This window comes from Hemicordylus capensis, chromosome 4, assembly GCF_027244095.1.
Source record: "Hemicordylus capensis ecotype Gifberg chromosome 4, rHemCap1.1.pri, whole genome shotgun sequence".
NCBI lineage: Eukaryota > Metazoa > Chordata > Lepidosauria > Squamata > Cordylidae > Hemicordylus > Hemicordylus capensis.
In genome coordinates, this window is record NC_069660.1 from 5,469,089 (window position 1) to 5,492,757 (window position 23,669).

The 23,669-nt window shown below is 49.7% G+C and overlaps 1 protein-coding gene across 5 annotated transcripts in view; it reads left to right on the top strand.

Annotated features, from left to right (window-relative positions):
• The first annotated feature begins 1,461 nt into the window (after window positions 1-1,461).
• RBCK1 (RANBP2-type and C3HC4-type zinc finger containing 1) overlaps window positions 1,462-23,669 on the top strand; it is a 35,448-nt gene continuing 13,240 nt past the window's right edge. The window contains exons 1-7 of one of the 5 annotated variants that reach the window (XR_008320674.1): window positions 1,462-1,838; window positions 5,572-5,851; window positions 12,854-12,963; window positions 13,636-13,693; window positions 18,025-18,166; window positions 18,948-19,041; window positions 20,694-20,892. Coding sequence is in view for 4 of the 5 variants with exons in the window: in XM_053313415.1 (XP_053169390.1) it covers window positions 13,672-13,693; window positions 18,025-18,166; window positions 18,948-19,041; window positions 20,694-20,892 (457 nt within the window). In the remaining variant the exon portion in view is untranslated. The remainder of the gene's footprint in view (window positions 1,839-5,571; window positions 5,852-12,853; window positions 12,964-13,635; window positions 13,694-18,024; window positions 18,167-18,947; window positions 19,042-20,693; window positions 20,893-23,669) is intronic. The other 4 variants (XM_053313415.1, XM_053313416.1, XM_053313417.1 and 1 more) reach the window with 4 other exon arrangements.

The window sequence follows — 23,669 nt, forward strand, 5'->3', positions numbered from 1 at the left end:
AAGCATCTGTGATGCAGGCAACAGAGCATCTGGGGCAGGAGCTGTAGCTTCCCAATAACCTTCAGTTGCTTTTCTCAAGTTAAGCTCGGGAAGTGGAGCAGTTCTCCCCCAGATAGAGAGAGTGATGCTAGTGGCTTTCACAGGAAATCCGTCCTGATTGCAGGCTCCGGAATGCCATGTCCACCTTCAGGCGGCTTCAGATCAAAGGAGGATTTATTGCTACATCTATTTCTATGTGTTGCTGCACAATAAGAGAGAGGATTGTTCCAGGTATGAGACCGTCCTGATAAGTGGGGGGTTTCTCACAGCCCATCACACTAGCAAAGCAAATCTCAGCCAGGCTACTTCTGAACTTGAGGGGGAAGGTAAAGTGTGCCATCAAGTTGGTGTCGACTCCTGGCACCCACAGAGCCCTGTGGTTGTCTTTGGTAGAATACAGGAGAGGTTTACCATTGCCTCCTCCCGTGCAGTATGAGATGATGCCTTTCAGCACCTTCCTATATCACTGCTGCCTGATATAGGTGTTTCCCATAGTCTGGAAAACATACCAGCAGAGATTCGAACTGACAACCTCTTGCTCCCTAGGCAAGTCATTTCCCGCGGTGCCATTAGGTGGCTTATGCCACAGTAGCTCCACACAAATAATGGAGTTAAGCTTGAGTCTCTGAGCATGAACCAGGAAATCCTGGATTCAAATTTGAAGCCTGCCACAAACAGGTAATCTTAGGCGGGGCTGTCCAATGTGCAAGAAGTAGAAAGGATGCCTCTGAGTACCAGCTGCAGGGGAGTCATAGCAGGAGGGAGGGCATGCCCTCAACTCCTGCCTGTGGCTTCCAGTGGCATCTGGTGGGCCATTGTGGGAAACAGGATGCTGGACTAGATGGCCCTTGGGCCTGATCCAACAGGGCTGTTCTTAAAGCTGCATGCAACTGCACCTACTAGTGGGCGGAGGTCCTCCAGGGTTTCTCAGGGGATCTTTTCACAGCCCTACCTGGAAATGTCCCCAGCTGGGACTGAACCTGGCTGGGCCTTCTGCAGGCAGGTGCTGAGCCACCCCTTGCCTCTTCAACCCCTCATCTGCCGAATGCAGACAATCATAGCCATCTACATATACAAGGTTGTAGGGGCGTGAAGTGCCCAAGTCCTTGAAAGTACGAAGTCTTATTCTGACCCTAGCCTACTTCACATGGTTGTTGTAAAGCTAACACGGAAAGACGAGAGGTATTTATCCCGGGTGGCCCCTCTGAGACTCTCCATTTATGGCTGGACTACGATCCCCATCCCTGGAGAGGCTCAGCTTGGCTACAGATTAGGCAACCCTTGGCTGGCCAGCTGTTGTTGAACTACAACTCCCATCATCCTCAGCCGCAATACAATTTCCCTGCTGTTGATGGGAGTTGTAGTTCGACCACAGCTGGCGAGCCCCCGGTTGCTGCCTACCCCAGAGGACGATCCCGCTGTGACCACACCGGTCAAGGTCGAGGAGTCCCCGGCTGCACCGGAGTCGCCTGCCGCCAGCGAGGGGGCCGCTCGGGCGAGTGCCCTGCTGCCTTCCCCAGGGAGCAGGCTCAGCCCCGCGGACGGAGGGAAGGCGCGTGCTCGACGGTGGTGCCGCCGCCGCCTTCACTTTCGCTTTCTCGGCAGCGGCTGGGGTGGTTCCGCCTGCAGGTCAGTGCCGGGCGGCCAGCAGCAGCAGCAGCAGGAGCCCCGCGCAGCTTTGCGGTGCGCGCCATCCAGCCAGCGCTGCTGAAGCCCCGCGGCGGAGAGGGAGGCGGCTCGCAGCAGCCCCCGGGCAGCGCAGCACATGGCATGCGGCTCACCATCCGGCTCGCCTGCAAGTGAGTGCGCGCCGCAGCCTTGAGGGAGCGTTCGCGCGGGGCCACCACCATCCCGGGCGGGAAGGGGCGCGCTTCTTCGGTTTCCCTTTCGCTTCTCCCCCCGCAACCGAGTGTTGAGGCGCTTTCTTTCCAGCCCGCCCCGGAGCCTCCGACAGCAGCACTTCGACACGAAACGCTCTCTTCTTGGGAGCGGGCTCCTTTCGCGCAAAGGGCCGCAGCAGCCCAGGCTCTCTGCTGGGAACCCCGTCCCCGCCTCCCCTTCCAGGAGCGGAGCCAGCGGGGCGCCCAAGGAGATAACGCGGGGGGGGGCTCCTCTCTCTCTCTCTCCCCCCCCCTCTCTCGCCCCGCCCGAGACCAGCCGCGCTGCCTGCAGGCTAGCCATTCGTCAGGTGGAGCTGCCGCGCTCTACTGACCCCGCTTTCTGCTCATCTCTTTCCCCTGCACTAGCTGGGGCTCTGCCGCTTTGCCCATGCTCAGAGGATACTTTGCGCTCAGCCTGGGCGGGGCTTGCTGTTTCGCCTGCCTGATGCGGAAGCTTCCTCTGCTGCAGAAGGAGCAGGGCAGGCGGCGGCAGGGCGGTCAAAGGAGTCTTTGATCCACCCCGCCCCACGCGGCGCCATCACCTCCAAGTTCTGTCCATTTGCCCCTGAAAGCCTGCTCCTCCCCCCCGTCAGGCTGCTAGTTCAACTCGGCCCTTTCCTTCCTCCCTCCCTTGGGGAAACGAAGTTTCTTTTCTACTCCAAAACCTCAACGGTAAGAACAGGACTAACGGGCAGCCTTGGCGAGCCGAACCAGCCACAGGCGGCGGTGGTGGCACGGATATGGCCTCCTCCTGTCGCTTCCTTTGCCTCCCATCTCAGTGGTTCATTCTCTGTAAAAACCAGGCAGTTCACGCTGCAATAATCCAAAGCACCATGCCCTGAGTCCCCTGGGGCGCCAGCGTGGCCTGAAAACGGTAGAGTTGGGCCATCCGGGACCTTGAAGGTCGAGCCCAGGAACAGTCGAGTCCCCAGATGTTATTCTGCCACCACCGCGGGCCATCCAGCCTCTGTTTGAACAGCTCCAGCAAAAGAGAGCTCACTACTGCTCAAGGCAACCTCCGGGGCAGAGCTGATTTCCAGCCCAAGTTGGCTGGCTAGGTGCATTTATTGCCCTCTCTCTCTCTCTCCAGCGTGGGAGAGGGGGGGAAATAATAAATGCACCCAGCCAGAATGAACTCTGGAGGGCTCATGTGGGTCACCCTTTTGCGCATGACGAGGAGAGAAAGGGAAATAAATGCACCCAGCCAGCAAGCACTGGCTGGAATGGAGATGCACATCAGGCCACACCCATGAGTGTGTGGTGTCACTGGTGCGTGCACAGTGGGGCCACCGGGGATGGGGCAGAACTTGTGCCTCTGTTCCCTGGCTCTGCCACTGGGCAAACTGTCCCACTGTGAAATCTGGATGAATGGATGGATGAAGTGCCGTAAACAGCATGCTATTATTTTCTAACTTAAAAATAAATAAATCATTGACACTCTGCAGAAAAGTGCTTGAGGCAATGCATAATGTATTCAAAATATAAATCGAAGCCAGATAAATGTTGATTGATTGATTAAGTGCCATCAAGTCAGTGTTGACTCTTAGCAGCCACATAGATCGATTCTCTCCAGGATGATCTGTCTTCCACTTGGCTTTGAAGGTCTCTCAGTGGTGCATTCAGTGCTGTCGTCATCGAGTCCGTCCACCTTGCTGCTGGTCGTCCTCTTCTTCTCTTTCCTTCAACTTTCCCCAGCATTATGGACTTCGCAAGGGAGCTGGGTCTTCGCATCATGTGTCCGAAGTATGATAGTTCAAGCCTGATCATTTGTGCCTCAAGTGAAAATTCTGGATTGATTTGCTCTATGATCCATTGGTTTGTTTTCCTGGCTGTCCAGGGTATCCTCAGAAGTCTTCTCCAGCACCAAAATTGCTCTTACAGTTCCGAAACACTGTTTAATGTCTAGCCTAAATCTTCTTCCTCCTAAGTTCAGCCCCTTGGTTCCAGTCCTACCCTCTGGAGCAACCAAGTCTGTTTCTCCTCCTCTGTGACAGCCATTCAGATCTTTGAAGGGCATTGCCATACCTTATCCATCTCTTCTCTCGCCTAAACCTACCCAGGAGGCTTTTCACACAGGGCTTTTATTGCGAATCCACTCCTGATTGGAGTGTGCCAGTGCACATGTTTGCTGGATTTACCCCAACCTTCCTGTGGGCTATCAGGGACCAGGACAGACAGGACTTTGATTCCACACACACACACACCCCCAATAGAGGCTGCGAATTCTGGCTTAGCCTGAAGTATGTCTGGTTTTTTAAAAACCTCCTGTTTCAGAGGCTTTTGAAAAATAACCCAGGGCATGTATTATGCCCTGCAATATTCTCTATTATGTTTGGGGTGGCCATGCCAGTATATTGGTTTTTTTTTTAAAACAAAACTCAATATTTTGGGTATGGTCTGCTCTAAGTGCTTTGCAATTGCAAGTGCTGGTGGGTGTGTGTGTGTGTTGTAGATTGGTGATACTCTGTTGAGGGAGGGAGAAATTCCTGAGTCAAACACAAGCACAGACTGCAAAATGTCTGTCTTGCTATGTTTTACATAGGCTTTAGATATGCAGAATGGATGTAACCTGAGCCCTTTTTTGTCTAAGCTGATTCCATTCGGGGTGTGTGTGTGGGGGGGGGGTGAAGCATGATGTGATGAAGGCAGTCACTCGCAAAGGCAAGGGTTAAGTGTCGTGCTGATTGACAACTCGTTCTTGCTCTTAACTATTTTAAAAAGAAGCTCTCTCCCCTCTTCCTCTGTGTTGGAGGGAAAACCCGGACCAGGTAGATGTGAACGCACAGGGAAAAGATCTGCCAGGGCGTATGTGAAAGGGCCCCGGCAGCTATGTGAACTGTCAGACTAATCCCCCTGCCAAAGTAAACATCTTGCGAATCGCTCTTCAGATACCCCGAGGCTTAAAGCCATGTGTGAAAAACCTCCAGGTCCTTCAACGGTTCTACATACGACTTGGGTTTTAGACCCTGCCTCATCTTCGTTGTCATCCTCTGAATCCGCGTCGCTTTAACCGTGGCCTCCTTAAAATGCGGTGGCCAGAACCGGACGCAGTATTCCAAGCCAGGCCTGAGCTGCGCAGAATGGAGTGGAACTACTACTTCTCATGATCAGGACACTCTTATTTTTGTTAATGCAGCCCAAGATTGCATGAGCTTAGCCCATGATGCACTTTAATTACTTGTTTAAAATATTTATACCCCACCCCTCCAGTACACTACTGCTCGGAGCAGCTCACAATATTAATAAAATTGATATAATGTAAAATTAAAGACTAATAAAGTTAAACAACTTAAAAGACCAGGCTAAAACCACACTTAGAATTACATTTTTAAATAAAAAGTTTCAAATTGTTATTAATAGAATGCTAAAAACGGAGAACTATAAAAACTAAAGAAAGTACCAGATATAAGCAGCAGATAAAACATTAAAAAGTCTCTTTAAAATTAGGTTTAGTTTTTTTAAAACACTGAGGGAGGGAGCATGGGCAGCGAAGCTCCTCGGGGAGGGCGTTCCAAAGCTAAGGGACCACAACCAAAAAGGCCCTGACTCTAGTCCCCGCCAGCCAGATCTCTGTTTGTGTTGAGGCCATGAGCAGGGCCTGAGATGCTGAGTGGAGCCATCTCATGAACCTGGTAAATATGTGATCCGACAGGTACCCCATCCCCATCTCCAAGCTGCGTAGAGCTTTAAAGGTCAAGACCAGCACCTTGAATCTAGCCCAGAAGTGGACTGTTAACCAATGAAGCTGCCGCAGGATGCGTGTGACACTCATGAAGTGACTTGTACCCAGGATCATCCTTGTAGCAGCATCCTGGACCAGCTGAAGCTCCGAACCGTCTTCAAGGGCAGCCCCACGTAGAGCGCATATCAGTAGTCCTATCTGGATGTTACCAAAGCATGAGTAACTGAGAGGTCAGATCTGACTTTTCCAGGTAGGTTTGCAGCTGACTTATAAGCCATAGCTGGTAAAGGGCACCTTTGCACCCCCCCCCAATGGTTCTAAAAACAGTGTCGGCTCAGAAACACCCTCAAACTGTGGACTTTGTCTTTTGGAGGAAATGTGACCTTGTCCAAAAGTAGATTTACTTCACTACTCAGATGATCAGTTCCACCAACCCAGAGCACTCCCAACTTGTCTGGATTAAGTTTCCGCTTGTTTGCCCCCATCTAGTCCAGAACAGCCTCCAAGCCCTGGTTCAGAGCATCCACTGCCTCCCTGGTGTCCGCTGACTTAAAAGACAGGCAGGGCTGGGTGTCATCAGCATATTGATGGCACTGCAGCCCACGCCCACAGATGACCCCTCCCAGAGGTTTCAGGTAGATGTTAAACAGCATGGGGGACAGAACAGATCCCTATGGCACCCCATAGGCCAAAGGGTGGAGCAGGCGTCCCACAGCACCACCTTCTGAGTATGATCCTTTAGGTGGGAACGAGGCCACCATATAACTGTCCCCCCACGAGGTGTTTGTCCATGTGCCCGGTTGCACATGCATGCTGGCTACTTCTAGCCGAAGAGGATACGGGGCGGCAGGGAGGTATGCAGCCGTCTTGACGGACACTTTTAAAATGGAGCGCCGGCGGGGGAAATGCGGCGGGAGGGGTAAGGGTATCTCCCCCGCCCTTAAAGGTATGCCTCCCCCCACCTTCAAACCAGCTGAACAGCCAGTCGTTTGAACCAGTTTGGAGGCCCTTAAAGGGGCCTTTGAACAGGTTTGTGCACATCCCTAACATCCAGTTCTGGTGCCACTAAAACTTTAGCATCCAAGTCAGAACAGATACGGGCGATTGTACCTTCAAAATGTAACGCAAATTGATCACAGTGGGCTGCCGAGGGTTCTGTTTGGTGGTCCTTGGGACCCTCACATAGGAGGCCCCGAACTGCTCAAAAAAAGCTCTGCTGGATGACACTGAGCAGACCCGATGGTGGCAGAAAAGTAAGATTTCTTTGCCTCCATAGCATAGGCCCTAATATGGGCTCTAATCTGTGTTCGGTCATTTGGAGGTCGTTCTGAATTTTCTGCCAACAACACTTAAGCCGTCTACCAGTCTGCTTCATTGAGTGCAGCTCACCTGTATACCAGGGAGTCACTTGGATTTGGCAAGTTGGGAGAGGACGCCTAGGCGCGACCGTGTCAACTGAACGACACATCTCCTCCTACCAGAGGGAGACCAGACGTCAACAGGGGATCGTCCACTCTCTCATCAGGAAAATCCCCCAGAGCCATCAGGAATCCATTAGGATCCGCCAACCTCTGAGGGCGGACCAACCTAAGTGGTCCCCCACCCCTGCATAGGTGTATTGAGTCCACCCTCAGCCCAGTCTTCACCAGATAGTGATCCATCCATGACAAAAATATTAAGGCCTCCTGGGTTATCCGCAGAGCACCACTATCCACCATTGACCCAAAGACCAAGTCAAGCATATGGCCTGCCACATGTGTGGGGCCAGAAATCAGTTGAGACAAGCCCATGGTCATCATGGAGGACATGACGCCCCCAGCTAACCCAGACAAGGTGGCCTTAGCATGGAAATGTCCCCCAAGACTAACAGCCTCGGCGTCCTCAATGCTACATCCGAGTCAATCTCAAGCAGCTCAGGCAGGGAGACTGTTAGAAAGCAGGGTGGGCAGTATACCAACAGGCCCCTACCTTTGTCATAGGAAGCTGCCTTCTACCCAGTCAGACCCTTGGTCCATCTAGCTCAGTATTGTCTACCTAGACTGGCAGTGGCGTCTCCAAGGTGGCAGGCAGGAGTCTCTCTCAGCCCTCTCTTGGAGATGCTGCCAGGGAGGGAACTTGCAGGTGCTCTTCCCAGAGCAGCTCCATCTCCTAAGCGGAATATCTTACAGTGCTCACACTTCAAGTCTCCCATTCAAATGCAAACCAGGGTGGGCCCTGCTTAGCGAAGGAGTCAATTCATGCTTGCTAACTGGGCAAAGAGACACCTTTCAAACGTGGTGATTCTCTTCTGTTTAGCAAGGGGAGAGCAACTGGCCTTATCCACCCCCAGCACAGCATCCCTCAAGTGGCTGTGGCTGGTGTCTATCTTACATTTCTTTTTCAATTGTGAGCCCTTTTGAGACAGGGAGCCATCTTTCTTTCTTTCTTTCTTTCTTTCTTTCTTATTTCTCTGTAAACCGCTTTGGAAACTTTTGTTGAAAAGTGGTATATAAATATTTGTTGTTGTTGCTACCACAAGACTTCACCCCTTCAAATGGAGAAGCAGGGCTGAGGGTGCAGCTTTCAGAGAAGTAAGCTCCTCTGAGCCCCTTAGACCAGGGGTCCCCAGATGCTGTTGGACTACAACTCCCATCATCCTCAGCCACAGTGGTCTTTGTGGTTGGGGGTGATGGGATTTGTAGCCCAACAGCAGCTGGGGGGGGCAAGTTTGAGAACCCCTGCCTTAGCAGAAAAGCCAGGCGCAGATGTTGTAAATAGGATGGTAAGCTGAAACACTCTGTGCTCCGGCAACACCCATCAGCAATGCACAGGTGGGGCCTGCTGGCTTCTGCTGTGACTTCTTGTTGCCTCCCTGCCAAAGTTCAGCCTTGCAAAAGCTTCCGTTTGTCTCTGCTGACTGAGTTATATAACAGTATTTGTTTTTTGGTTTTTTTAATGCATGTGATTTTTCTTCAAGAATAATATTTAACTAGCTGACCTGGCGCAGGGCATCTGTGCCCCTAGTTCTCCCTATCTGCCCCGCCCACGCCTTCAGCCCCATTTTATTCTGCCCTCCGCCCCAGCTCATTCTCCCTCCGCAGCTGGCTGGCCTGGCCGCCACTTGCCCTCCGCCCCCGCCTCTTTCCGCCTGCTGCCATTTTCTCCATCAGCCGGCCAGCCTCCACCACCGTTTTCTTTCCCGGCCATCACCCTTTCCTCCCCCATCCCTGTGGCTAATTGGCAGCTGCTCACGAACTCTCACGAGAGCTGCCACGCGTGGGATTAGCCACGGGAACGTCTTAGAGAAATAAAAAGATTTCTATCTTTTTTCTGCATTTAGCAACATTGTCAAAGGGCCAAATGTTAGGTTAAACTAAGGCAAATAATGCAGAAAAGAAAAATGAACCTCTTGGATAGACTGTTGTACATTGAATCCCCTGGATAATTGTTATCTTTGATGAAAAGAAAAACAGGAAAGAGAGCAAAGGATAAAGAGCAGGGCGGGCAATTGTTGCTCTCCAGCTGTTGTTGAACTACAACTCCTATCATTCCCAGCCCCAATGGAGAGCCACGGTTGCCTGTCCCTGAGATCGAGGGGGAAACCAACACCTGTTTGTAAAACAATGAGAGATCTAAAACCTGACAAAGTAGTAGTAGCACTCTGTCAGCTTTTGAGTGGCACAGAACTCTTCAGGGAGCAGCTGTTCACCTCTAAAAGCACAGGTTGCAATTAATCAGTTATAAATACTTATCTCCTGCTCTTCTTCCAAGGAGCCCATAGTTATGTTTGCCCTCACATCAACCCTGTGAAGTAGATCAGGCTGAGAGATACATGACTGGCCCAGAGTCACCCAGTGAGTCTCATGAGGCTGAATGGGGATTTGAACTCGGGTCTCCCCGGTTCTAGTCCAGCACTCTAACCACTACACCATGCTGGCTCTCATGGTTACCATGAGGGCTTCTCAATCTTGGCTCCTCAAATATTGTTGGAGTGCAGATTCCATCATCCCCAGGCCATTGTGGCTGGGGATGATGGACATGGTAGTCCAACAGTAACTGGCAACCCAAGCTCAGGAATTCCTAAGTTAACTGCAATTGGCTTTGTGTCCCCGTTCCCGTCCCCCCCCCCGTGGGCTTCTTTGGTCTGTGAGGGGGCACTTAAACTTTGTGTGGCTCTTTCATCTTCTTCGTCCCTTCTTTTTCTTCTTCTTCTTCCCACGCAGATTTCCTGTTTGTTAAGTGCTGATCATGGGACTTGAATTCATAGAACGTCAGTGTTGGGCGGGGCCTTGGAGCTCTTTTAGACCAACCTCTGCTCAGTGCAGGGAACTGCCACAGCATCCCCGAGAGGTGGCCATCCAGCCTCTGTTTGAAAACCTCTAGAGGAGCAGAACCCACCATTGCATGAGGCAGGCGGTTCCACCGTCCTTTTACAGTTTTTACAGCTTTTACAGTTAAGACACTCTTCCTAGCCTGAATCTGCTGCTTTGCAGTTGCAGCGCATTGGGTCTAGTGAGTCATCCTGCCCTCAGGAGCAGCAGAGCCCAAGTGGGTGTGCCTTCTTCTGTGTAACAGCCCTTCAGCTACTTGGAGAGGGCTGTCACGCCCCCCCCCTCGGTCTTCTCTTCTCTAGGCTAAAGCTACCCAGCTCCTTCAACCATTCCTCATAGGATCTGCTTTCCAGACCCCCCCCCCATCTTTGTTTCCCTCTTCTGAACTTGCCCAGTTTTCTATTTGAATGGGAGACTCCATGTGAGCCCTGTAAGATATGCCACTGTAAGGATGGGGCCGCTCTGGGAAGAGCATCTGAGGTTCCCAGTTCCCTCCCTGGCAGCAGCATCTCCAAGAGAGGGCTGGGAGAGACTCCTGCCTCTGCAACCTTGGAGAAGCCGCTGCCAGTCTGGGTAGACAAGACTGAGCTAGAGGGGCCCATGGCTGGACTTGGTAGAAGGCCGCTGCCTTTGTTCCTATATATAATGTCCTCAAAATGTGGGGTCCAGAATTGGACACCGTGATGCTGCCCTTGCACGCCACCACCTCAGTGTGAATTTTTGTGTGTGTGTGCGTGCATGCAGGCATGGGAGTGGGGTGAGGGGTTGCTGGTGGGAGTGCCAGCAGACCAGAAACTCCCCTGCCTTGTCTGCCCTGCTGTGGGGTCTTCAACAACAGTTTGATCTGCAGAAATCAGCAGAATTTGTGGTGGTGGTGGAAATAAAGAAAATCACTTGCGACTGCAAATCAAGCTGCTGTTGAAGGTTTAGGAAGAAGGGCCAGTTAAAACGCTGGCAACCTTCAGGCCCCGAGTTCAGAGGGCCCGCCGTGCAGTAGTCCCCTGGGACAGGCAGCAGAATGTCTTGGGCTGGACCTGCGAATTGGTCCGTTGATTGAGGAACGTGGTGCCAAATATTTGTGTCCAGTCTGTCCTGCCCACACTAAGAACCCCCTGGGGTAAGAGGCTCACAACAGATACATCGGAAGAGAGATGAGCGTGTGTCTGTGCACACGTGTAAAGATGCGTCGCATCATCCTTAGTTTATGCTTCTTCAGGAGCAAATCTTAACTGGGGCTAGCTTGAGGCTTGCCTCTTGGTGTTAATCAAAACAGTGCCAAAGCTGGCAGGGCCTTTTTGCCAACAAGAGCCGACACAGATCTACGTACAGGTGAAACTCGGAAAATTAGAATATCGTGCAAAAGTCCATTAATTTCAGTAATGCAAATTAAAAGGTGAAACTGATATATGAGACAGACGCATTACATGCAAAGCGAGATAAGTCAAGCCTTAATTTGTTATAATTGTGATGATCATGGCGTACAGCTCATGACAACCCCAAATCCACAATCTCAGAAAATTAGAATATTACATGGAACCAAGAAGACAAGGATTGAAGAATAGAACAATATCGGACCTCTGAAAAGTATAAGCATGCATATGTATTCAGTACTTGGTTTGGGCCCCTTTTGCAGCAATTACTGCCTCAATGCGGCGTGGCATGGATGCTATCAGCCTGTGGCACTGATGAGGTATTATGGAAGACCAGGATGCTTCATTAGCGGCCTTCAGCAATTCTGCATTGTTTGGTCTCATGTCTCTCATCCTTCTCTCGGCAATGCCCCATAGATTCTCTATGGGGTCAGGTCAGGCGAGTTTGCTGGCCAATCAAGCACAGTACACTGTATACTTTTCAGAGGTCCGATATTGTTCTATTCTTCAATCCTTGTCTTCTTGGTTCCATGTAATATTCTAATTTTCTGAGATTGTGGATTTGGGGTTTTCATGAGCTGTATGCCATGATCATCACAATTATAACAAATTAAGGCTTGACTTATCTCGCTTTGCATGTAATGCGTCTGTCTCATATATCAGTTTCACCTTTTAATTTGCATTACTGAAATTAATGGACTTTTGCACAATATTCTAATTTTCCGAGTTTCACCTGTACTTTCTACCTCTCTCATTGCAATCTCCAGGTTGTAAGCGTAAACCAGTTAGAATGAGAATTCTAATGCTGTGCAGTGTGCAGGCCTTTCGGAAACCTGATTCAGACTGATTCACTCTTGCTAACTTGGCAAACAGGCACCTTTTAACATGGTGATTCTCTTTATTTAGCAGGGGGAGAGTAACTGGCCCTATCCAGCCCCAGCACAGCACCCCTCCAGTGACTGTTGCTGGTGTCTATCTTGTGTTTCTTTTTAGACTGTGAGCCCTTTGGGGACAGGGATCCATCTTATTTATTTGTTATTTCTCTGTGTAAACCACCCTGAGCCATTTTTGGAAGGCTGGTATAGAAATTGAATGAATGAATGAATGAATGAATGAATGATTTATGCTGTATGAGTGTACAGATGCCTGTCCAATCATGCACATATTTGTGTGAATGACTGTACTTGTGCTCATTTTAAAAGTGAACCCGGATATAGTAGGCCCTTGCATGCAGAAGGTTCCAAGTTCCCTCCCTGGCATCTGCAAGATAGGGCTGAGAGAGACGCCTGCCTGCAATCTTGGAGATGCCGCTGCCAGTCTGTGTAGACAATACTGAGCTAGATGGACCAAGGGTCTGACTCAGTAGAAGGCAACTTCCTGTGTTCAAATCCATGATGCAGATAGGAAGTGTGCCTGCATTCAGCATAACATGTGAATGAAGATACCTGTGCACAGATCTTTACCTGTGTACATTGTATACTTCTACATAACGTGCGAATGGGACTTGAGTGTTTTATGCAACACATATATTTTCTTCCCTTTATCCCTGTAATTGCACCCGCCCTGATCCAGAGCGAGTGTGGCATGGTGACCAGAGACCAGGGTTCAAATCTACTAAGCCACATAAGTTACAGGGCGACTCTAGGCTGAGAGGAGGTTGGCAGCTGAACTTGCGTCCGAAGGTCAGTGTGCGGATGAATAATAGTAACAGACTGGTGGGGTGAAGCAGTGTTTTTGTTCATAACTTTGTTTCAATTGTAAGAAATCTGCGCTTGAGTATTGGGGATGAGGGGCGCATCCTTTAAAGAACTAGATTTTTTTAAATTTTTTTTTTAATGCAAAATGGCAAAATATGCAATATGGAGGGAGAAAGTCTTGCCTGTAATTCATGTTCCTTAAAAACAAAGGCGGAGCAACACGAGCCGTCTGGGACAACGGCAACGTGAGCGCGAGGAGCTGAGTGTTCTGTTTCCAAAAACTAGCAAACGCCAAATTTAAACTTGGAAAAAGAGGCAAAGCAAAGAACTATTTCATTTTATTTCTACCACAGCGGCCAAGGAAATTCACAAAATAAACAGTAGCATCACAACACAAATAATATAAAAACTTACAACATCCTTGCAAATTAACAAATTACAACCGACCAATTAAAATAGCAATTGTAGAAATTGTTGTGAAAGATAATTTCGGGGGGTGTGTGTGTGTGTGGAAACTGGCTGAAAATAAAGTCTTATATATAAAAACAGACAGGTGTGGGAGAACAGTTGTGTTGCTTGTCACTAGCCATGTTGCAAGCCCTGTTCAATCCATCACACGTGAAGCCTCAAATTTCTTTTTATTTTTGTTTTAAACAGTCTCTGAATTCTGTCGTGCTGGAAGAGGCAACCTTGATGGAGGAGACACCCAGAAAAGGTGAGATTGGATGGGGAATGAGGCGGGTATTTTGGAGTAAAGGTAAAGTGTGCCGTCAAGTCGGTGTTGACTCCTGGCGCCCACAGAGCCCTGTGGTTTTTCTTTGGTAGAATACAGGAGGGGTTGACCATTGCCTCCTCCCGCACAGTCTGAGATGATGCCTTTCAGCATCTTCCGATATCGCTGCCGCCCAATATAGGTGTTTCCCATAGTCTGGGAAACATACCAGCGGGAATTTGAACCAGCAACCTCTGACTTGCTAGTCGAGTCATTTCCCTGCTGCGCCATTAGGTGGTAGAGGGGGGCATTCAAAGGAATGCAAGATGTCCCTTTGGAGCCTGATTCTCAGTGACCTTGTTGCTGATTTTTGCCCTGGAGGAAGACGAGGGGCTCCTTCCTGTGTTAAGACACAACCTGCAGTGCACAAGCTGCACTGAATGTGTGGGAGCTGCACAAGTGCATATCATCAAGACCAAACGAATATAATACTATTTAGGATCTCTATTGCACTTTTGGAGTAGTTCAAAGTGCTTCACACGTATTATTACCTTGTTGTAATCTTTAAAACAACCCTATAAGGTCGGTAAGGAAGTGTCATTAGCCATGTTGTCCCTGTAGAAGTGAGCAAGTGGTTTGCCTACATCCACCTAAGCCTTTGGCCATTCTGGCTGAGGCTGATGGGAGTTGTAGTCCAACAACATCTAGGGACGTTGCCAGGTTGAGTTCATGGCAGTGGTGAGATTCAAACTGGGGAAGTCCCGGTTCAGCATAAGTGTCTTAAATGTAGAGTCCTGTCGGGAGACTTCTGAAGACATTTGCATGACTTCTGACTATGAAATAGCTGCTGATGTGATTGCATGGATCTTGGCGTGATGCTTGGGGGTTGTGGATTTGCTGCTTGTGAGCTTATGGATGTTTCTTTTCATATATTGTCATGTGTTCAATGCATTTTGATCTTGTGAGCTTCTGTGATCCGCTTCTGTGCTGTCCACTTGCTGTGTTAAGACAGAATGTGCTTCAAATGCAAAGTGGGTGGTTAATACCCTGTTCAGTTTTTATCTCATTTCACTTTCAAGATGGGCAGAGGGACCTTGGGTGGAGAAAAGAGGTGGAGAGGAGGGGGCCATGCCCTAGAGGGCAGTTCAGATGAGAAGTCGGGGAGGGGGGTGGATTTCGTTCCTGCTTTATACGTTTAAATCTGGAGGTTTTGGCTGCCAGAGCTAGTAGCTACTGTTAGCGCCATCGACTGCCACATTGGCTGACCTCTTTTAAAAAGCCATTTGAGCAAATACAGAAATTCTGCATCAGACCCCAAGGTCTAGCTAGTGTAACCTCCTCTTTTGGACAGTGGCCAGCCAAATGCTTCTAGAAGGCATACAATAGCCCTTCTCCACTGTTTGCCCTAGGGAATAGGGATAGGAACATAGGAAACTGCCATATACTGAGTCAGACCACTGGTCTATCTAGCTCAGTATTGTCTTCACAGACTGGCAGCGGCTTCTCCAAGGTTGCAGGCAGGAATCTCTCTCAGCCCTATCTTGGAGAAGCCAGGGAGGGAACTTGGAACCTTCTGCTCTTCCCAGAGCGGCTCCATTCCCTGAGGGGAATATCTTGCAGTGCTCACACACATCAAGTCTCCCATTCACATGCAGCCAGGGTGGACCCTGCTTAGCTAAGGGGACAAGTCCTGCTTGCTACCACAAGACCAGCTCTCCTCTCCTATGTCCATGAACAGGTTCAAAGGCCCTTTTACGGGCCTCCAAACTGGTTCAAACGTTGCCCAGCTCGAGGATTTGACCGGGGGGTGGCTTTAAGGGCAGGGGAGGATGCACTTACCCCCCACTGCCGCGTTTCCCCCGCAAGTGCATGTCTCATTAAAAGCCCGTTGGGGCGGCAGCGTACCTCCCTGCCACCCCACTCCGATGTTATCCGGAAGTAGCAGCTGCAACTCCACACGCGTCGCTCGCTCGCGTGTATTTTGGGTGTGCACGCACTACATAAGTGACATGCGCGTGCAAGCGACACACGCAGTCACAGTTGCTACTTCTGGATAACGTTGGAGTGGGGTGGCAGAGAGGTATCCTGCCGCCCCGAGGGGCTTTTAGCGAGATGTGTTCCCCCGGCGGGGGAAACGCGACAGGGAGTGCATCCTCCCCCGCCCTTAAAGCAACCCCCCACCCCCCTGTCGAACCGGCCCCCCGCCGGTTCTGCGCACATCCCTACCAGGGAACTGGGATTCCGAGGTACACCACCTCCGAATGGAAAGGCTCCATTCAGCTAGCCTAGCTGATAACCAGTGGTTGTGAGTTGCGGGCAGTTAGCTGGCTGGAAATTATTCTGTGGGTTGATCCCTGGGTGATGGGCCAAGAGACCGAGAGGATGTCTAGCTAGTGACTGTTCTGAATGAACAATGCCCTCTTGAGTCTGGTCTGGTAAGCGTTGCACGGCCCCGCTGAAAGAAGGGGGTGAAGGTGGCATCGTGGTGTCCCCTTCCCTACGTGATCGTGTGTGTGTGAAGGCAGTGTGCCCAGGACAGGCAAGCTGTTAGTGAGTGAGAGCAGGCCCTCTCAGAGGTCCAGAGAGGCCCCGGGGCGGGCCGCTTCCAGCTTCTAAGGCCTCTAGCCATAATAAAAATATTTTATAAGACAACACATTAAACCAAAGTAAAGCACCATACTTTGGATATTCTTTATTTAGCAAATGCACTAATTATTGAGAGAAAAATCTAGCTTTCTTGCACTTCTTTCCCAGTTGATATTAAGCATGGTGAGCTCTTGTCCCATTGCTGATTGGTGATAGTTCTTTGTCTGCTTCAACATGGTGAAGGTGCGTTCATCTGAAGCCACACTGATGCAGGCAAACTTACAAAAATACACAATGCAATTGAGAGAGTGTATGCTGCATTTTGGTCCGATAGGGATGCACATTAAAAACAGCTTGTGAAACTGAACTCTGAGGATTTGGCCCGTCTGAACTCATCTGTTGTGGTTTCTGAGCATGATCAATAATCTTCGCAGCTGCTTCCAAAACACAGCCTGTATATTTGTGTAAGGTCTGCTATGATTCTCCTTCCAAAGGAAACCAGAATTCAAAGTGTGCAGCTCAAACTTCTCGCTGCTCGGGGAAGTGTGAGAATCCAGGCGTGGGGCATACCATGATAGATATAGGCTGCAATCCCATGCGTGCATGCTTCGTAAAATGCCCCGCTTACTTTTGAATAAATGCATAAAAGATTGGACTGCTCTATCCCTCCATGAATCTGTCTAATCCTCTTTTAAATGCTGTCTAAGCTAGAGGCCAAACTGCATCTTCTGGCCATGTTGTGCTGGGTGAGGGACTTTCTTTTGTCTCTGCTGAGTTGACTGCCAGTCCATTTTACTGGGTGACCCTCTCAGTTCTAGTATCATAATCGCAGAAGAGAAAGAAACTCTGTCTGTCTCCGCATTCCGCACACTGTGCAGAGTTTTGTTAACCGCAGTCATGGCCACTCTTCGTTCTCTTTCTCAGTTAAAAAGCCCCAAGTGTGTGAGCCTGCCGCCAGCCTTACAGATGTTTTTTATTCTGCTAGCATAGGATATTCTCAACCTTTGGGTTCCCGAAATTTGTTGCGCTACAACTTCCGTCAATGGCCGTTAAGTCATTGTGGCAGGGGACGATGGGAGTTGTAGTCCAGCAACATCTGGGGACCCAACCCCTATGCTAGGCCTTCTGAGAACAAATATTTTGTTTTGAGTTTATCTTAACATTTTTTAAAAGAAGAGGTGAACTAATGTACTTGTGTGCTTGTTCTGAACCTTTTTGCCGCATTTTCTGATTTTGGTGTTTTATTTGTCTTTATCGTAAGCTGCTTCTGAGAGCCCTTGTGGTCAAAATGTGACCAATTAACTGAAAACTAAATAAATATAAGAAATTAAATATTTTGGAGAGGTGTAGCCAGTGAGAGCCTGGAGCAGGGCCTTTTCTGCAGCTACACCATGATACGTTCTACTACCACCATGCATCCCCTTTGCTGACCTTTTAGAAGAGTAGTCGAACCCCTTCTGTTGCACCAGGTGCTTCAGGCAATTTGTGATGTAAGTATCGGTGTGCTGCTGTGTGTGTATGTGGGTTTAAGTAGTTTTTATTAAACTGGTTTTATTGTGATAATTGTGGTACTGTTGCTTTGTTTAAAAATGGCAGTTTTATATAGGATAGCACTTCACTTTGTTCACTGAGAAGCAATGAGTAAATAATAAATTAATAAACATTTCTATTGATGCTCATTGCACTGTCCTGTGGCAGTGAGTTCCGCAGATTAATTGGCTACCCGGTCCCTTTCTTGTTTCTAACAGAGCAGCAGGCCCTAAGGCTGGCAGAAGCCATCCAAGGAGGGGACGAGGAGGGAGCCCAACAGTGTGCCGTCTGGCTGGCTGAGCGGCATGTCCCAGTCACGGTGCAGGTGAAAGAAGAGGCCTACCCCAAGAGAGACATCAGGTGGTTGCATAATAGCTGGTGAATACCTCGAGAGCATATTCCATGTGCTCCATTACTGTGGCATGATAACCCCCTTGCTCTCCGACCTCTGAACTGTTTAGATGTTCAAGAGGTAACACTGGAAGTTCCAGTGGGGGCAAGCAGAGGGATCTTGACTTGCTTCAGCCCTCTTGCAGGCAGTAGACTGCAACTCCCATCATTCCCGAATATTGGCCAATGTGGCCGGGGATGATGGGAGTTGTAGTCCAACAACAGCGGAAGTTACGCAGCCCTGGGATGAAGTGACCCTGCAAAAAGTGATGGAGTTCTTGGAGGAAGTGCAGTGAACAGGACACAACAAGGTCTGGATAAAACGGGTCTGCTCACGTTGACAGGGAGGTTATCAGTGTTTCCTGTAGTGGGCTTCCAGATGTTGGCATCCCATCACCCCAGCCAAAGGTCACTGCAGCTGCAGAGGATGAGAAATAGTCAACACCATCCAGAAACCTCAGTTACAGGGAGCACTGAAAACCACAACTCCCATCATCCCTGGCTGCAGTGACTTTTGGCTGGGGTGATGGGAGTTGTAGTCAGCAACATCTGGGAATCCTTGTTACAGGGAACACTGTCTGTTATCGCGGTCACTGTCAGGCGCTGCCTTCACGCTCTTAAAGACCTAGGCCGCCCTTCTGGAAAGTAACGGCTTTCCATGGAGGATGGGTGTGGATGTGGGGTGGTGGGGTGTGCTTCCAGCAGGCAGGGTGGGTCGCCCCCTAACGGCTCATTTCCTTTCTTCTCTTAGACTGTGGGTGGGTGTGGAAGACGCCCTGATGAGCACGGTACCCATTTACCTGAAGGTTCAACCTTGCATGACCTTGGCTTCCCTCAAAGACATGGTACGGGCTGTGGCGGGTCTCTGCAGAGGCGAACCCCCAGCCTCATTGCAAGCTGCAGGGCAATCGTGGATCCGGAGGCTGGGGGCAAGCAGGCAGCTGGGGAAGGGAAGGGTGCTGCGTGCAGCGAGGCATGTTGGTGGTGTTCTGGGCGGGTGGGTGAGCTGGGCGTTTCCCCCTCCTCCCTGCAAATTGGGGTTCATGATCTGAGTGCCCCCGAGTGCAGTCTCTGGGCGTGTGAAATGCTCATGTAGCACAGAATATGGCTGTCCGGAGAAACCTTGAATTTCTGGACCCTCATTTCGGGTTTTCTGGACAGTATTTGTAGAACTGGAACTTCGGCCATTTTGCTTCCTCCTTCTGGTCTTTCTGCTCTCCTGGGCATATGCTGTGTGGGTCACCTGATGCAGAAAAAGTCACCTTTGTTTGGCGTAGTAGTGTACAAACCTTTTTTAGTTGTCCGTTGCCTTCCGTGTCCCAGAAACTGCATGTTTTGTGATGTGAAAACATATTTTCACAACTCTTGTGACCACGTGCTTTTTGCCTCGATTTTTCAGACAGTTGCCGAATCCGGACTGTCCTTCTCTCTCCCTGCCCCAGTTAGTCCAGAAAATGGAGGTTTCTCTGTATATGAACCTTAACTTAAAATAAATAAATAAATCAAATTCTTGGTTCTCATGAAGAAGAGTTTGCCTGATAACAGACTGAATATGTGCAGTGATGCTGCAAGTGGATGGAGCGAGCATGGCCGTTGACTGAGGGCACATCAGATAGGAACATAGGAAGCTGCCATTGGTCTCTCTAGCTCAGTATTGCCTTCACAGACAGGGCTGGAGGCAGGAGTCTCTCCCAGCCGACTCTTGGAGATGCTGCCAGGGAGGGAACTTGGAACCATCTGCTCTTCCCAGAGCGGCTCCATCCCCTCAGGGGAAGATCTTACAGGGCTCATACTTCTAGTCTCCCTTTCAGATGCAACCAGGGCAGACCCTGCTTAGCTAACGGGACAAGTCATGCTCGCTACCACAAGAGCAGCTCTCCTCTCCTGCTAGGAAATGCTGGGTGTGTTGAAGGGGGGTCGAGAATAGCTTGGGATTCATAGGAGAGCAGAGCTGGTCTTGTGGTAGCAAGCAACTTGTCCCCATAGCTAAGCAGAGTCTGCCCTGGTTGCATATGAATGGGAGACGATGTGTGAGCACTGCAAGATATTCCCCTCAGGGGATGAAGTCGCTCTGGGAAGAGTAGAAGGTTTCAAGTTCCCTCCCTGGCTTCTCCAAGATAGGGCTGAGAGAGATTCCTGCCTGCAACCTTGGAGAAGCCACTGCCAGTCTGTGAAGACAATACTGAGCTAGATAGACCAAGGATCTGACTCAGTCTATGGCAGCTTCCTCTGTTTCATCCTTGAACTGTTGGCTTAGAAGAGTGTAGCAGAGTCGGTACATTTTATTGAGGCAATTGCTTGTTCCCTTAAAAGAAAACAAAAGTATTTGCATTGCACAGAACTCCTTCTTGGATAAACTGGATCCATTTTTCACCCAGCTCTGTCCTGGTGCAAAGCAGCAGGTTCCTCCCGCTCCTCCTGCTTGCTGTCTAGGCTCTGGGATCGCCACGGACCCTCCCTTCGGGTTTACTGCCACCTGATCCTTTCTCCCGCACAGGTGTTCCTCCTCTACGGCTTTCCTCCTAGTGTGCAGCAGTGGGTGATAGGCCAGAGGCTGCCTCGAGACCATGAGACCCTCCACTATCACGGCATCCAGAGAGACGGTGACGCTGCTTATCTCTACCTCCGCTCCGCCAGGGCAGCCAAGCTGAGCAAAGAGTCCTTCCAGCGGGACCATGAGCGCAGGCAGCTGAAGGGTGAGCCTGCAGGGCAACTTGGAGGAAGCAGCAGTTTGTCCTTAGAAGCTGGGGGGGGGGGAGAGTGTGTGTGTGTTGCCAAATGAGATGCAGCAGCCTCTGGTTCCCGGAAGCCCGATTGTGCCTCTTTCCACCCCCGTGTTAATGAGAGCTATGCTGCCTGCAGGCTGTCCATTCATCAGGTGTGCGGGCTTAGGCCACACAGCTCTACCTGATGAATGAACAGCCTGCAGGCAGCCCAGCTCTTGTCAACATAGAGGCAGTGTGGGGTGGGGGAAACGGGCATCTTATTTGGTACCCCTCTGGCTTGTTAGGATGCAGGTTCCACTGCGGGCTGGAAGTAGTCCAGACGCATCCTCCAGAGCAGGGACCCCAGATGTTGTTGGACTACAACTCCCACCATCCATTACAGCTCTCTTCAGCCATTATGAATGAGGATGAGTGGGAGCTGTAGTCCAACAACATCTGAGGACCCAAGATGGGGAACTTCTGCTGAAGAGGCTGCCTGAGGAGGCAGGACAGAATGGATGGAGCCATATGCCTGAAGGCTCTGAGGGTCCCTGTGCATATCTCACTTTGCAAATTGGGTTGGCTGCTTTGGAAAAGAACAGAATTTTTATTATGGTCTAATGACCAGCAAAGTACAAGGTGCCTTCCACATGAGGCCAATAAACCAGCAGAATAAATACAAGTAAAACTTTTTTTCCAACTCGAAAAAAACAAAGGCATTAAAAAACATGGCTCAGAGAAGCACCCAAACCCTCAAAACAGTCATACGGAACATAAAACATGGCTGAGGCTAAACACAATGGGGATGTCTCCTAGATCTCGGACTGAATCCCACCAAGACTGAGTTGCTTTTGCTTGCTTCTCTATCTAGCCAATTGCCAAGTTTAGTCTCTCTCTGGACGGGGTTACGCTGCCCCTGAAGGAGCTGGTCCGTGACTTGGGGGTCCTCTTGTTATGGAGACATTATCCAAGTCCCCCAAAACTAACAGCCTCGGGGTTCCCGCTCTAATACTAACCGCCAGCCTGAGCCATTTTTGGAAGGGTGGTTTATCAATCAAATAAATAAATAACCTAGTATTAATTAACCTAGCTCTAATACTAACCTAGAGCTAATAAAACTAGCTCTAATACTAGCCTCATCTCCACACCTATGAAACTGTTCACCCCCCTCTGCCTTTCTACTTGCTCCTTTATTTTAAAAAAGGGGGCAGAAAAATATAAAATATTGGAGGAGAAGGGTCAACATTGTATAGCTTATTTGTACGAACACTGAAAATGGTCCTGACACACAAACTGCATGGATTTATCACTCAGACTTTTTCAAAATTGTCAGAGTTGGGGAGACTCTTATTTCAGCAGGGAGCACATTCCAGAGTTGTGGGGTGGCAACAAGGAAGGCCCTGTGTAGCCACCAGTTGCAAGCTGGTGGCAACTGCAAACGGACTTCTTCAGATGATCTCAATTGGGCGGTGTGGTTCATAGCAAGGAAGGCGTTCTCTTAAATACCCAGGGCCCAACCTGTTTAGGGCTTTATAGGTTATAACCAAAACCCTGTACTTTGCCCAGAAACTTATTGGCAGCCAGTGTAGGTCTTTTAAGATAGGAATGATATGGTCTCTCCGAGATGACCCAGAGACCAACCTGGCTGCCACATTCTGGACCAACTGCAGTTTCAGGTCTATGTACAAAGGCTGCCCCACATTGCAGTAGTCAAGTCTGGAGGTGACCAGCAGATGTACTCCTATCCTCTCAAAGAGTATTTGCTACTCTTTTGGTTATAAATTACTCCTGATAAAAGCAGAGAAAACTCATCAGATCTGGCGATCATGGGGGAAATGGCTCATTGCTTTAGTTCAATGAGTCCTCATGGTCCTGTGGTGATGTGCTGGTCCACACACCTGACCAAGGACTAGCGTGTGCTTCCCTGTTGACTTAGCTGACTTTCCACAGCAAGCCCAGCAGGGTTTGAAGGGGGAATGCTACCTGCAGAGCTTCCTCTAAGCCAGGGCTCAGCCCCAGGAGACGTTTTCAGTTGGGCCTCAAGCTTTAATTGATGGATTTCACATTACGCAATCAACAAATGGCACAATCGCTCAGGAAATTCTCCTCTGCAAGTCCAACTGAAACTAATTGCCAGGTTCTAGCCTAATTTGGTCTGCAACTGCTGGGTTTTAAACTTGTCTTTGATTGGGTTTCAGTTTTTAGCCCAATTGTTTTAGCCCAATTGCCTGCTTAGTCTTATTTCCATCCATTTTTCATGTTTTATTGGTGCTCTATTTTTCTTGTGAGCTGCCCAGAGCAGCCCTGCGTGTTACACCGGAAGGATATCAATATTTTAAACCTCAATAAATTGAAGCAGCACATGGCCATGGCCAGCTGAGGGAAAGCATCCATGAGGATGGTGCAGGTGCAACTAGGGGCTTCTGTTTGAAGTGTCCACCTCATCCATGTGTGCCTTTGGGGAGATAATTCAATTCTCTGTTTTGCAATTTTGATATAGAAAACTTTAAACTGAGAAGCAGCTAGCCTCTTTGGTGGTACAAGCTGCTGCTGTAGTAACTTCAGAGAACTGCTTGGCTCTAGGAACATAGGAAGCTGCCTTCTACTGAGTCAGACCCTTGTTGCCCCTAGCTCAGCATTGTCTACCCAGACTGGCAGCGGCATCTCCAAGGTTGCAGGCAGGAGTCTCTCCCAGCCCTGTCTAGGAGATAGATGCCAGGGAGGGAATTTGGGACCTTCTGCGTGTAAGCATGCAGATGCTCTTCCCA